Source organism: Quercus lobata, chromosome 4 (assembly GCF_001633185.2).
Source record: "Quercus lobata isolate SW786 chromosome 4, ValleyOak3.0 Primary Assembly, whole genome shotgun sequence".
NCBI classification, from domain to species: Eukaryota; Viridiplantae; Streptophyta; class Magnoliopsida; order Fagales; family Fagaceae; genus Quercus; species Quercus lobata.
The window spans coordinates 80025248-80039115 of record NC_044907.1 but is presented as its reverse complement, the minus strand read 5'-3'; the positions used below and the strand labels follow the sequence as shown (position 1 = coordinate 80039115).

General features: G+C 33.3%; 1 protein-coding gene across 1 annotated transcript; it reads left to right on the top strand.

The window, feature by feature from the left end:
* Positions 1–3954: 3954 nt before the first annotated feature.
* Positions 3955–13562, top strand: LOC115987265 (nucleolar complex protein 3 homolog). The gene is made up of 13 exons (XM_031110776.1): positions 3955–4217; positions 5031–5200; positions 5431–5618; positions 6126–6334; positions 6475–6577; positions 8069–8232; positions 8316–8454; positions 8873–9052; positions 9137–9273; positions 10710–11039; positions 11912–12051; positions 12146–12243; positions 12770–13562. The coding sequence occupies exons 1-13, from the start codon at positions 4057–4059 to the stop codon at positions 13268–13270; spliced, it is 2520 nt and encodes an 839-aa protein (XP_030966636.1). The 5' UTR covers positions 3955–4056; the 3' UTR covers positions 13271–13562.
* Positions 13563–13868: the final 306 nt, after the last annotated feature.

The window sequence follows — 13868 nt, the reverse complement described above, 5'->3', positions numbered from 1 at the left end:
TTAAAGGTAGATGATACTTCTGGAAAAGGTCTTTTCAATGAAATTATAAGTGCAATAGAAAATCTTGAACTTGATATTAATGATGTACGTGGACAAGGATATGATAATGGGTCTAATATGAAAGGAAAAAATCAAGGGGTATAAAAAAGAATTCTTGATATAAATCCTAAAGCATTTTACACACCATGTGGTTGTCATAATCTCAATCTTGTCTTATGTGATATGGCTAATTCTTGTCCTAAAGTTATATCTTTTTTTGGAGTAGTACAACGTATATACACACTATTTTCTTCTTCCACAAAGCGATGGAAAATTTTACAAGATAATGTGACAGGTTTAACTCTTAAGCCATTGTCACAAACACATTGGGAAAGTCGAATTGAAAGTGTAAAAGCAATAAAATTTCAAGTTCTAGAAATAAGAGATGCTTTGTTACAATTGGCAAACACAAGTGAAGATCCAAAAACAAAAAGTGAAGCTAATTGTTTAGCAACATATGAGATTGAAAGTTTTGAGTTTTTGCTAGTTATGACTATTTGGTATGACATATTATTTGCTGCTAACTCTGTTAGTAAAAATTTACAATCGAAAGACATGCATATTGATATTGCTATAGATCAATTAAAAGGTCTCATGTCTTTTCTAAAAAAATATAGAGAAGATGGATTTACATCTGCTATGAATTCATCCAAAGAAATTGCAACCAAAATGGAAATAGAGCCTATATTTCGTGAAAAACGTATAATTCGTAGGAAGAAACAATTTGATGAGAATGTCAATGATGAGACAACACAATCCGCTGAAGAATATTTTAAAATTAATTATTTTTTATATATAGTAGATCAAGCTATTTCTTCAATTGAAAGTAGGTTTGAACAATTTCAAATATATGAAAATATTTTTGGTTTTTTATTTAATTTTGAAAAACTAAAATCACTAGATAATGATAGTTTGAAAAAAAATTGTCTTAATCTTGAATGTTTTCTTACACATGAAACTTATTCAGATATTGATGGCTTAGATTTATTTTCAGGACTAAAAGTTTTAAAAGAAGTTTTGCAAATAAATGATAACTCTCCAATTAATGTACTAAATTATATAAAGAAGTTAGAATCTTTTCCAAATGCATGTATTACTTTTAGAATATTACTAACTATACCTATTACAGTTGCTTCCGCAGAAAGAAGTTTTTCAAAATTAAAACTAATAAAATCATATTTAAGATCAACTATGTCACAAGAAAGATTAAGTGGATTAGCCATATTATCAATTGAAAAGGAAATGTTAGCGGAACTTGAATACAAAAATTTAATTAGTAATTTTGCCTCTAAAAAAGCAAGAAAAATAAATTTTAATTAAAAAAATATATGAATTTATAATTAAATTAAATAAAAGGCCTCGTTTAAAGTATTCGCCTAAGGCCCCCAAATTCATTGAGCCGGCCCTGCCGAGAAACACTCTGGTGTCTAGCCTAGCTCATCAAATCCACTATGGAAAAGTTGCGATACAATGAAACTTACAAGACCTCCAATACATATAATTCGCCTTGTATCTAAGCTCTTAGTTTTTGACATTTTGTTGCAATTGCTCTTCAAACCTTCGTCTTCAAAGTGATTTTGTAAGTCAAGACACCAATTGCCAAATCAGCACACCAATTGCCAAATCAACCTCTTAGTTATTTTAAGGCTACTTCAAAATGTCTGATGTCCAGGGCCGGCTCAATAGATTTTGCGACCTAAGGTGGAACTAAAATTGAGGCCTTGAATATTTAATTATTAAAAAAATATTTTATTTAATTTTTTAATAAAATTATATTTATAAAGATATATTTACAGTTTTTATATTTCTATTGATCCACTAACTAAATCTACTAGTGAAGTTAATATCCAAACAATTAGATTTTTTTTTTTTTTTTTTTTTTTTGTAATGAAATAAATATTAGAAATTTATTTCCAAGTGCCAATAAAATGACCAAAACTACATAATACAGATTAAAAGCATTAGTATTGGTGGAGGCAAATTGTTAAAATTCTAAATTTATCAACTAAATATAACAAAAGTGGATTGCATTAGTAGAGATAAAACAATATTTTATTAAAAGATATATTATTTTATTGTGTTAGTAGTGGTGATTGTTGTTTATTGTAATAGATATATTATTTTATTGTGTTGTTTATATTATTTTACTATATTAAATACTAAAATAAAACCACCAATATTAGATATTTTGTAAAATAAAATAGTAAAATAGATAAAATGATTTACTTAGGTGCCAAATTACTAAATTTTTGAAACCATCAATGTTGATGCCAACTTTACTGCTCACGGACAAAATAAAAGAAGTTTACTTAGGTACTATATATATATATATATATATATATATATACACGTAAAACAAAATTATTAAAAAAAAAAAAAATTCTCACCGAATTGTCTTGTCATTGTAAAAGGCATTAGGGACCTCCCTTTTACACGTATAAACACAAACTTCTTAATTATCTAGATATATAAAATCAAAATTCCCAGTTAAAAATTTTTTGTTGAAATTGATTTTTTTTTTTTTTTTTTTAAGTATGTAAAAAAAAAATGGGGGCTAAAAGTTAGCTTTTAGAGCAATGAGATTCACTTAACAATACAATGGGACCCATTTTAAGAGGTAAAATAAGCTAATTGTTTCTCAAATCCCAAACGCAGCCTTAAAGAGTCAAACCTCAAGTAAAAACGGAAGAGAACTGAAACGTAGGCCTCGTCAATGGGCCGGGCCGGGCTAGCCTGACCCGTTTTTACTTGGCCCATGGGTCTAATGGGCTGGGCTTAACGGGCTGTTGATTAGTCAATGGGCTGGGTCGGGCTGGGCTGGATGGAAAAACCCTAGCCCATGGCCCTACCCATGGGTAATACCCATTTGGGTTTTAGCGGGCTGGGCCAGTGAGGTGGGTTTAATAGGCTACCCATGGGCATTTTTAACAGGTCTTCAATGGGGTTATAAAAGTTTAACCAAAAAAATTATAATTATATATTATTACAAACTATCAAATTGAACAATTAAATCTACTAAAAAGATTCTATTAAAAAAAATACTAAGACATACCTCTTAAAAAGGTACTAAAATAAGATTAATTAACTTTTATTGATAAGAATAAATAAGTATATTGAATTAAATATAAACTTTTAAAGGAAATATTTGAAGAATAATATATCAATTCTTTAAAGGAAATATATGAAGAATCAAATATCAACTCATTAAGGAAAGAATTTCTTCCAACCAATGTTAAGCTTTTTTTTTTTTTTTTTTTTTTTTTTTTTTTTTTTTTTAAGGAATTTCTTCTATAATTGTAACTTGTAAGGAAATAATTGGAATTTATCAAAGGAAAGAATGACTTTCTTTCTAGATGCACAGAGGTAGGGCAATAATCATCTTAGTAACTTTGTTTTAAAAATCAAAGCTACTAGACTAATACCAAAATATATATTTATTATGCATATTGTATCACAATCATTCCAAGTATTTAATGGTTAGGTGTGTGGTCTTAAAGTTTTTATAATGTCTAAAGTTCAATCCCTCACCCACCCAACCCCCAAATTATTTTATTATAAATTTTGGGCAATGAGTCAGGCTAACGGGTCGGGCTACTGGGCTGGGCTAACGGGCCGGCCCACCGGACGCCCATGGGTAAAGAAACCAACCCATAGCCTGTCCCATTGGGTTACTGGGCTACCCACGGGCTTCAATATTACCTGGCTGGGCTGCCCATTAGCTTGGTGGGCTAGCGGGCTGCTGGGCCAGCACATGGGTCATGGGCTATTTGATGACCCTTACGTGAAACGGCAACAATACCAGCAGGCTTATGAAAGAGAAAAAGAAACCTTTGGGCCCGTTGGGTTGGGCCGATTACGTCTACAACTGAGCCCAAAACAAAGGGTTCGAACAAAAAACCGAAACCCACAAAAAGAAAAAGGAAAAAATCGCTTCTCTCCTCTGTGTCTCTCTTAAACTAAAACCCTAATCAAAAACCCCAAAACCACAGCAACGCAGCAGTGACCAGTGAAACAGCGATGGGGAGGAAGAAGAGCGAGAAGATTATTCTGCCGCCGGAGCTTCCGCCGGAGATACCTGACGACGAAGTCGAAGTCTCCGACGAGGACTTACAGTTCGTCCAACACAATCGCCAATACGCTCTCGGATTTTCCCGCCTCGACACCCAATCTATCACCAAGTCCGTACACACATATTCTCTCTCTCTCTCTCTGTCTAAACGATGTCGTTTTGCTTTGATAATAACCTAGAATGTATTTTGCGTTTCACTCGCTCTGGTTTTTCAAATACAAATTGATGATAACGCTTTCGTTTCACTCTGTATTTTGAAGTAAAATTCTGGAAAATGATATGTTCAGAGTTTCACATGTAGATGATAGAGACGAAATTTATTGAGAAAATGTGTATTTTTATGTGTTATTATGATAGAAATGGTAAATTTTGATTTTTTTTTTTGCTTTTAGTTTGTAAATTTAGTTATAGTGATGTGATTGCGTGGAAAATATATAGCTATTGGAGAGTAGAAAATATTTGAGAATTTTTGAAATTTCTGTTCTGGTAGTTAATTCAGAAGAAATTTATTGAGAATTTGTGTATTTTTTATAGAAAGTCTAATGTGTTACTTAGGTTTTGCTACGTGATTACATAAAATAAAATGTAGCTATTAGAGGGTAAAAACTATTTTTTTTTTTAATAATTCAATAGTTGGAGGGGATTTGAATCCTACACATTTCCGTTTGAGACGCTAGGAGTTGCTAGTTGAGCAACAAGGCTGTTGGTAAAAATAAAAAATTGAGCTTTGTATTGTGTGAGTTTGTAAACTAGAATTTCAAATTTGAGCCTTTTTTTGGGTAAGGATTATTATAATGATACCTACATACATATATACACAAGAACTCTGGGTGTGATGGGTTATTATTATTATTATTTTTTTTGGGTGAAGATTGTGTTATGTGAGTAGTGGATTTTTATGAATTTTATTGTATGTGCGAAGGCATGTTACTCGTGTAGCTGATGCGAAAGAAGATGCTTTGGAGGCTTTGTATGAGAAGCGCTTAAAGAAGAAGGCATTGCAGAAAGAAAAAGAGGAGAGCGGAGTTCAGATTGATCCTGTCGATGCCCTTCCTGTTAAGACCTTAGATGGAAAACTCTACTATCGAACACGTATGTTGTGATTATTATTGGCCTTTTTTACATGTGTGTGTGCGTGCGTGTGCCAATGAGCGAAGTTCCAAAAACTATATTCTCCCTCTATATTAATGGGGTGGAGGATGAAGTTTGTGGATTTGAGACCCACTTTGTGTATTTGTATTGTGGTGTCTTATCGGTTTGTAAGAAAGATCTTTAGTTGTATAATGTGTTTGAATGGTTTGTGTTGTTGTTATGTGATGCAGTTACGAAGACATCTACATTATCTGAACTTGGTGACGAGGAAGCTGGTAGCACAGATAGAGGCATAGTGAGGCTGACAAAACCAGAAAGGAGGGCAAAGCTTAAAAAGCAGAGGAAAGAGGCAAAGAAACTAGGGAAGGAGTTGGAGAAAGTAGAAGAAGTGCAACAGACCCCTCAAGCAGCGGTGCTGGTATTGTCTAACTGGAGTCACTTTCTGATGTTATTAAAAAATTTAACTTTTTTTTCCTCCCTATATCTGAAGCAATTGGAAATTGAATAACCTGAGATTTAAATTTATTTCAAAAAAGGAAAGAAATTATTTTTTGAAGTTTTGCAACTGCGTGATGAGTACATTTGTGACAATTGCCAAGGAAAACCACGTGCACTGACTTTGTAGCTATGGTTGTCACTTGTTACCCATGTTTTTTCTCACTGCATTTCATAGTCTTCCATTGTCTGAATGCATTAGCATCCTTAATATATAAGAGAATTGCAGTTTATTGGACAATACTTAAATCTACATTTTTGTTAAAGAGTGAAAGTTGTAGAATTGTTTCAATTGTTCTTCCCCTTTAAGAAAACATCAGCAATAATTCTTTCTATCTTAGGATGTGTATATGCTTCTCTGCATGCAGACTAATTCTCTTGAATTTGTGCTCTGCATATCCCTTAAAGCAATCTGTGTTTCCTTGCATAGGCTGAGGTGAAAGAAGATCTCACAGCTGAAGAAGCATTTGAAAGTAAGAAGCAAAAACTTGCAGAGCTGGGAATGGCACTCCTTTCAAATCCAGAGCCGAATATTAAATCATTAAAGGAGATGTTACAAATTTCTAAAGATAATGATCATGCTATTGCCAAACTTGGAGTACTATCCATGTTGGCTGTTTTTAAAGACATCATCCCGGGGTAGGACCCATGCTTTTAGTCTATAATGCACATTGTATATCTTATTTACTCCCCCCACCCCACCCCCCCTCCTCATGTTAAAGCTTTAGTTTCTTACTTTTTTTTTTTTTTTTTTTTTTTTTTTCTTTTGAGCATCACAGCTATCGGATCAGGCTTCCTACTGAAAAGGAGCTGGAAATGAAGGTTTCTAAGGATGTTAAGAAGATGCGGTTCTATGAATCAACTCTTCTATCTGCATACAAGGTTGGTGCACTTCCTTTTGACTATATTCAAATCTTAATGCCAAATTGGATTTTGGAAGCTTGCTATTATATATGTTTCTTTCTTTAGAATTTTATCATGTATCTTGTCGCTCGCTTTTATGGGAAGGTTTTCTTTTTCCTGGTTTTGTGGCATTTCTTAATTCTAAAATTGATACCAATACATTGTTTTGTCATTAATTCTCTGCCTCATCTGATTTTAACTTGTTCCATGACCTCAAATATTTAACATTTTGATAAAAGATATTACCCTGATATAATATACAAGTTACAACAATAAATTGGTTTTTCATAAATTGTCTGCCTCATATATTTTTAATTTTTTTCATGAGCTGTAATGTATAAAATTTTAATGAAACAAATTACAATCTTTTGTTATACCTATTGATGTTATTAAAGTTTCAAGAGCATGCAGCTTTATTATTAATTTTTTTTTTTACCAGATTTCATTAATTAAAATATAGTGTGTGCTTAAAGAAGAAATGGAGTGCCTGTAGACTTGATCTGATTTATAAAGTTCTTGATGATTGTTTTAAACTCCATAGATATAAGAGTCTAGGTTTTTTTTTAACTGATTTTTCAGTAAAACAATTTTGGTTCTTATAGTTCAAAAAAATTTTAATTACTTATTAAAAGAAGGTCTGTGTGGGTGTGAATTTGTTTTACTTACAAAAAAAAGGTTTTTTTTGTTTGTGTATCTGATAAGTAGAAGACAATAAGATTATCATAAAATGAAAAAGGGTAGACGGAAATGTATAGAAGGGCCAAAAAAGAAAAAGAATTAAAGTCCACCTAGCTTTCTCTTACTAATTTTACTTTTGTTCTTGAGATTTTTATATGTATAGACGAGTGCTATACTGTTTTTTTTCCTTGTAATTTGTTTTTTTTTTTTTAAATGTAAAACTTTATCTAAAAACTTTAAGACTTCACTTTTTTTTCTTTTCTTTTTTTAAAATATAAATAAATTAGATTCTGATAATTTGTATAGAACAGCAATAACAAAATTCAATACCAATTACACACAGGAGTCACTTGTTATGCTTGGTGGGTTTATTCAAGATACAAACCAGTGGGTTTATTCAATGATACAATCCGTTTATAGTGGTAAAGTTTGATCAATTCTGTGTTATGGAGACTCACATTAGGTAACTGTTTTAGGAATAAAAGGAGAGCAATCCATTGAGTTTAGATAGCTAGGGTTTTTGGTTTAGCTGCACTTCTAGTTAAATCCATGTCATAATGTGGATTGATTTCTTTTAATAGTTGATAACAGATTGGAATTTAATACTGTTACATGCTCGACATATTTGGCCGCTTTCATGATTCCATCAGCAAGGTATTTTAATTAGAATATATTGGCAATGTTGCAGAATGTTTATATTTCTTACCTGTTTGGATTGTCTGAAAACTGAAGGGCTTGAATGTTCATTGTGATAAGTTTTAATGGGTTTATTCTTCTAATTCATGTTTACAGGCATACCTGCAGTGGTTGATAATGTTAGAAAAGAAGCCTTCATTTCAGCATGTTGCTGTTCGCTGTATCTGTACTTTGCTTGATGCAGTTCCACACTTTAACTTCCAGGAGAGCTTGCTAGGTGTTATTGTCAGAAATATAGGTTCCTCAGATGATGTGATAAGGTTTTCATATATTTATTTGCCTTTTATAGAGAATTTAGTTTTTTTCTCAAATTCTCATTTTGAAAATGTCTACTACTGGACAGGAAACTCTGCTGTGCTACAGCTAAGTCACTTTTTACCAATGAGGGAAAACATGGTGGTGAAGCTACTGTGCTGACTGTTCGAATGATTGCAGATCATGTGAAAGCTCATAATTGCCAGTTGCACCCTGATTCCATTGAGGTGCAAGTTCATTTTATTTTTATTATATTTTTAATTGATTCTTTTGCTGTAGTCAACCCTGGATGTGAATTACTAGGAGAAACAAAATCTGGTTTGATTCAAAATTTGGATGGTAGTGACTTTGTAGAAAGTATAGCAGCATCCTACTTACACTGTCAGTTGCTGTACAAAAACTAGATTTATGATATGATTGTTTATACCTTATCTTTGGTTGTCACCTAAATTTGGACTCCATGAGTAGCTAATGTGAAAGAAGATATCTTGGGTCACAGAGGTGCTTAAAGACTCTTTTGATGTCTAGCCCTATTGAGACTTGTCATTTTGACTGATCTTTGCAATTTATATTCTATAAGTTCATCCCCACTGATTTTTTGCCTGTCTTTTTTATATCACTTTTATTGTTTTCACTTTTTTTCAGGTTTTCTTGTCTCTGTCATTTGATGAGGATCTCCGGAGGCAAGAAAAAGCAGCAAAGGAGGACAATAGAGTCAAAAACAAGAAAAATAAAAAAAGAAAGAATCTTGAGGAGCCAAGCCAAATGCCAGGCAGTGATAAAAAGAAAAGTAGGAAAGAGTTGATGACAAAGATGAGAGAGGAGGTATTCCTTTATCCATGAGAATAATTGTCTACTTGGTTTTTTATGTTTCTTATTCGATTTGTTCATCATGATGCTTTTTTACAGGTTGCTGCCGATTATAAGGCTGCTTCTTTTACCCCTGATGTTACAGAGCGGAGGGTGATGCAAACACAGACGCTTTCTGCTGTATTTGAGACATATTTCCGTATTTTGAAGCATACCATGCAATCAACATCTGCAAGGTGTGTTCACATGTTTTTACAAGAAAGAGAGACATAATATGAATTTAGTAGTCCAATCTGTCCTGTCCGTAAAAGGCTAATTGGTTAACTTGCATAATTGGGGCCAGAGAGGGCAGATCCACTTTCAATTTGGCTCATGTTTTGCATATGGCAGATCAGTCATTAAATGAGAATTTAGCTCTGCCTTATGCTTCAGAGTCTAGGCAACTAACCATCTATCCAATTGCCTTAGTTCTTATTTGTTGCATGTTTATATCTCGGAAATAGTTGATTTGCATTGGCTGTTGTACACATTTTATGCATGTAAGTGAACTTCTATCACAATTTTAGGTGTTTGAAGATGATTCTGGAAATTGATGCTCACTTCTACTGCTGCTTTTGTCACCTTTGGGTATAATTTAGTCTTGGGCTTTTGTTTGACCTTGCAGAATCATATGCTGACTAAGAGTTATTCTAAGACCACAACCAATTCCACACTCATTTTCACAACCATCCTATGTGGCAGACTGTAACTGGTTGCTTGTTACTTTCACATGGACTTGCCACGTTTTTCCGACCACTCACAATTAGTCACATTGGATGGTTGTGAAAATGGGCATGAAATTGGTTGTGGTCCTTTTTTTGTTTGAATAATGATATTGCTTGATATGATTGTTATAATGGTTCATATGAAAATCTGTAGTGTAGAAAATCCTATGAAAGTTGACTTTTCACTGGCTTGATTTTAGTAGGTTTTATCTTTTGTTGCTTTGACTCTTCTTTAGAGACAGGGTAATTGTTCTTAAGTTGCCTCTAGGTTGGACAACAAGCAAGCAGTTTTGATTTTCTCTTGCCTGCTCTATTTTCAAACAATTAAAATCTGAAATGCTATGTATTTATAGATACGAGCATGCAAATAATATGTACCTTATCCTGAACTTTTTGTATTACTGCTCTCTGATATAGTAAAATTTTTCTTGTAATCTGGTATTGGTATCTTCTTAGTTGCCATCTTTCTAACTGTTTTACCTGTAGGCAATTTTATGTTGATACCATCTTCCTGATTATTTTATCTATAATTAATTATGTTCACATCTAAGACATTATAGTTGCTACATATTGAATCCATTTTCAATATGATCTGCGTGAGTGCAAGTAGGTTTTAAAATTTTGGACTTGGTTCTATAGATTGAAACTGTTCAGAGATAGGTGATTGGAAAATAATGTCTGGAGTCTGGACGAATGCTTAATTCCATGAAAACTGTTTATGCATTGAATTGAGTTCTCCTATATACTCAGATTAGCACCAGGTCATAATATTTGTTTGTTTGTTTTTTTTTTTTTTTTTTTTTCTTAGAGGTTTTTGTTCAGATATACTTTTTTTTTGTTGATAATTTGTATCAAAAAGTTAAATTGGAGTTAGACTTACTAAATATTTTCCTTATTTTATTTCTCAGCCAGGAAGAGATTGCTAATTCAGATTCTGGTGCATCTGGGTCCCACCCACTGCTCTCTCCATGTCTGAAAGGATTAGGAAAATTCTCGCATTTAATTGACTTAGATTTTATGGGCGATCTTATGATTTATCTTAGAAAGCTTGCTTCTGGCAGTGGCAACTCTGGCAATTGTTCACAGAAAAATTCGAAATATTTGACTGTATCTGAGCGCCTCCAGTGCTGCATCATTGCTTTTAGAGTGATGAGGAGCAATCTTGATGCCTTGAATGTTGATTTACATGAATTCTTTGTTCAGCTTTACAATATTATGCTTGAGTACAGCCCTGGAAGGTTAGTAGCGATTGTGCTGATTCGAAAACCTTGCTTTGGAAACATATATTCTCTACTGCTACCTATCAGGAAATGTTGTCTTTTATTTTATTCTATTTTATTTTATATTATATTATAACTTGTATGCTTATCTGCTTATCTGCAAGAGCTTTCTGAAACAGCCTTGTCCACCTGCTTTAGCTTATTATAGTCTCTTGGGGAGAGTCCGCAGCCCTATTTTCTTAGATAAAAAAACGACCTTTGATCTAAATGAGAGTTTCTGTTTAAACTGATTTATCTGACATGAAAGAATAATTCGTAACTACGACATTTATGCATTCATGTGCACCATACTATTGGACAATGGATACTTTGTCTTTATCTGTTGTAAGTTTAATTTGTACATGTGTATTGATATTTCCTGACCTGCATATCCTTTATTAATGTGCATGTTCTCTCTCTCTCTCTCTTGTTTTCTCCAAATGGAGTCAGTTAAGTCATCCTTTTTTACCATACATGGATCCAGCCCTCTCTTTCTCACTCACACACGAATTCGCCCCTCCTCCCTTCTCTTTCCTAGATGTGCATATTGAATACTTGTGGACACAAGTGCTTTGCTCTGTCCAGTTCAAGTCAGGCAACTATTGAAACCTTTACTGTAAATTTATTACCAGATGTGCAGCATAACATTTTCTGTTTCTCTTTTGGGGTTGGTCTGATTTGTTTCCTTCCATCTTCTTTTGGGTTGGGTTTTAAGTGTGTTATTTCTCTTTTTCATTCCTTCAGTTGTATTTAACATCTCTCTCTCTCTCTCTCTCCAAATAGTGGCTGCACGCAAGGGAGATGCAATGTATTTATTTTTATATTTTTTTTTTTTTGGGTTTGTGGATCAGAGACCGGGGTGAAGTGTTAGCTGAAGCTCTAAAGCTGATGTTGTGTGAGGATAGACAGCATGACATGCAAAAGGCTGCTGGTTTTGTAAAACGCTTGGCCACATTTTCGTTATGCTTTGGATCTGCTGAGTCCATGGCTGGTATATTATTTATGTGCAGTTACCTAATTAGTTATCAAAAACCTGTTGGTATGCTTCTCTTTTATTTATCTGGTTCTTCTTTGGGACTTTGCAGCCTTGGTTACATTAAAGCATCTTCTTCAGAAGAATATCAAATGCCGGAATCTGTTAGAAAATGATGCTGGAGGTGGTTCTGTTTCAGGTATCATTGCGGTAAGTTCTTGGCAATTCTTGTGCAATGAGAAAATATGCACATTGTTGTGTTTTTTATTTCTAACCTCTGCTCCACCTTGATTGTTTGTAATGCATGAGAATTCACTCATTTTTTTAATTAAATTTTTTTCACATGCTCTACTAACTGTGAGACACATTTAGTTCATCAAGAGACTTATAAAAAAACATTGAGTTCATCAAGAGGCCTTTTAAAATGAGATGGAACATTTTCAGTGTGCTTTAATGCCTACAACAACAGGATTATTACACATTCATGTTGATAGTTGCACTATATATATATATATATATATATTTATATATATATTTTTAAAGATATTATTTAGAAAGGTATATTTGTCTACATAAAAGTTGTCCTTGGATGGACTATAATATATACCTGTGGTTTGGAATTTAGCTCGCTTCCATGAGCTTGTGTCATTTTATTAAAGTGGTGCTCTGCTTCATTCCTTTGGGAATTCAATAACTAACCTGAAATTTTCCTTCTCTTTCTCTGTCTGTTGTGCAGAAATTTCAGCCATATGCCTCAGACCCCAATTTAAGTGGTGCTCTTGCTTCAGTCCTTTGGGAACTCAATCTACTATCTAAGCACTATCACCCAACAGTCTCAACAATGGCTTCAAACATTTCAAGTATGAGCTCTGCTCAAAACCAAGTTCATCTATCTATCGTCTCTCCTCAACAAGCTTTCATGGACTTGTCACTTGAACGTGAATCCTTCAAGCCACATAATGAGAGTATGAAATTGAATAACAAGAGGAAAAAAGGAAGTGGGTCTTCCAAATCAGCTTCTATTGAGCCTATTCCAGACGCTAGTTCAATCGATGAGGATGAGGTTAGAAAGAAACTTTCAACACATTTCAATCTCCTTCGTGACATTAAGGAGAACGAACGATTGAGGAGCGAGTTAGATCGCACAACATTATACCTACAGCTATATGAACAACATAAGAAGCAAAAGAAAAAAGGGAAGGCAAAGACCAAGAGAAGTAAAGTCTTGACTGCTTAGTAATTTTATTGTCTTCCAAAAATTTTGTGATTTTCTTATAATGTATATTTTTCTATTTTTTTTGGTTCCCATTTTCTACATCTCCTTTCCCTAGATGCAATTCTTTACAGTTTTCTTTATAAATTTAGCGGGGCAAAACTTATTTCTACCGGTGGATTAGCAATCCTAATTTTGTGTACCTAGCATCCAAAGAACAATGAAGTTATTTTTGACGTTCCGACCTTTTCCAATGTTACTTTTGTAAGATCAGACTTCTCACTACTCGTTCAATATCAGCTGCAAGTGAAACAAATTGCTTTGAAAATCTCTCTTTTAAATTATTTTTCTTTAAACTTAAATATTATTTTTTGAGGTGACTTCATCGGCTCAATTCCTTTGTTTCTTTTACTTATTTTTATTTGCAAGCAAAAAAGAAAAAGAAAAGCAGAGAAAGAAGTCACTAAACAAATGTGGCGTGTGGCGTTGTCATGACCATCAGGGCTTTGATGGGGCTATTATTATGGGTATAATACACTTGTTGAAGTATCAATACTCGAATTGTTCAACTTTTATCAAATATCATGTGAAGTGATACCAGAACCAAGGAGCATGTTCTCTC

What these genes read in the sequence shown, in the direction of transcription:
- LOC115987265 (XM_031110776.1), top strand. Translation starts at nt 4,057, where the DNA reads ATGGGGAGGAAGAAGAGCGAGAAGATTATTCTGCCGCCGGAGCTTCCG. An exon ending in TGACAAAGATGAGAGAGGAG is followed by an intron (nt 9,053 to 9,136) that starts GTATTCCTTTAT and finishes GCTTTTTTACAG; the next exon opens with GTTGCTGCCGATTATAAGGC. An exon ending in CTTGAGTACAGCCCTGGAAG is followed by an intron (nt 11,040 to 11,911) that starts GTTAGTAGCGAT and finishes TTTGTGGATCAG; the next exon opens with AGACCGGGGTGAAGTGTTAG.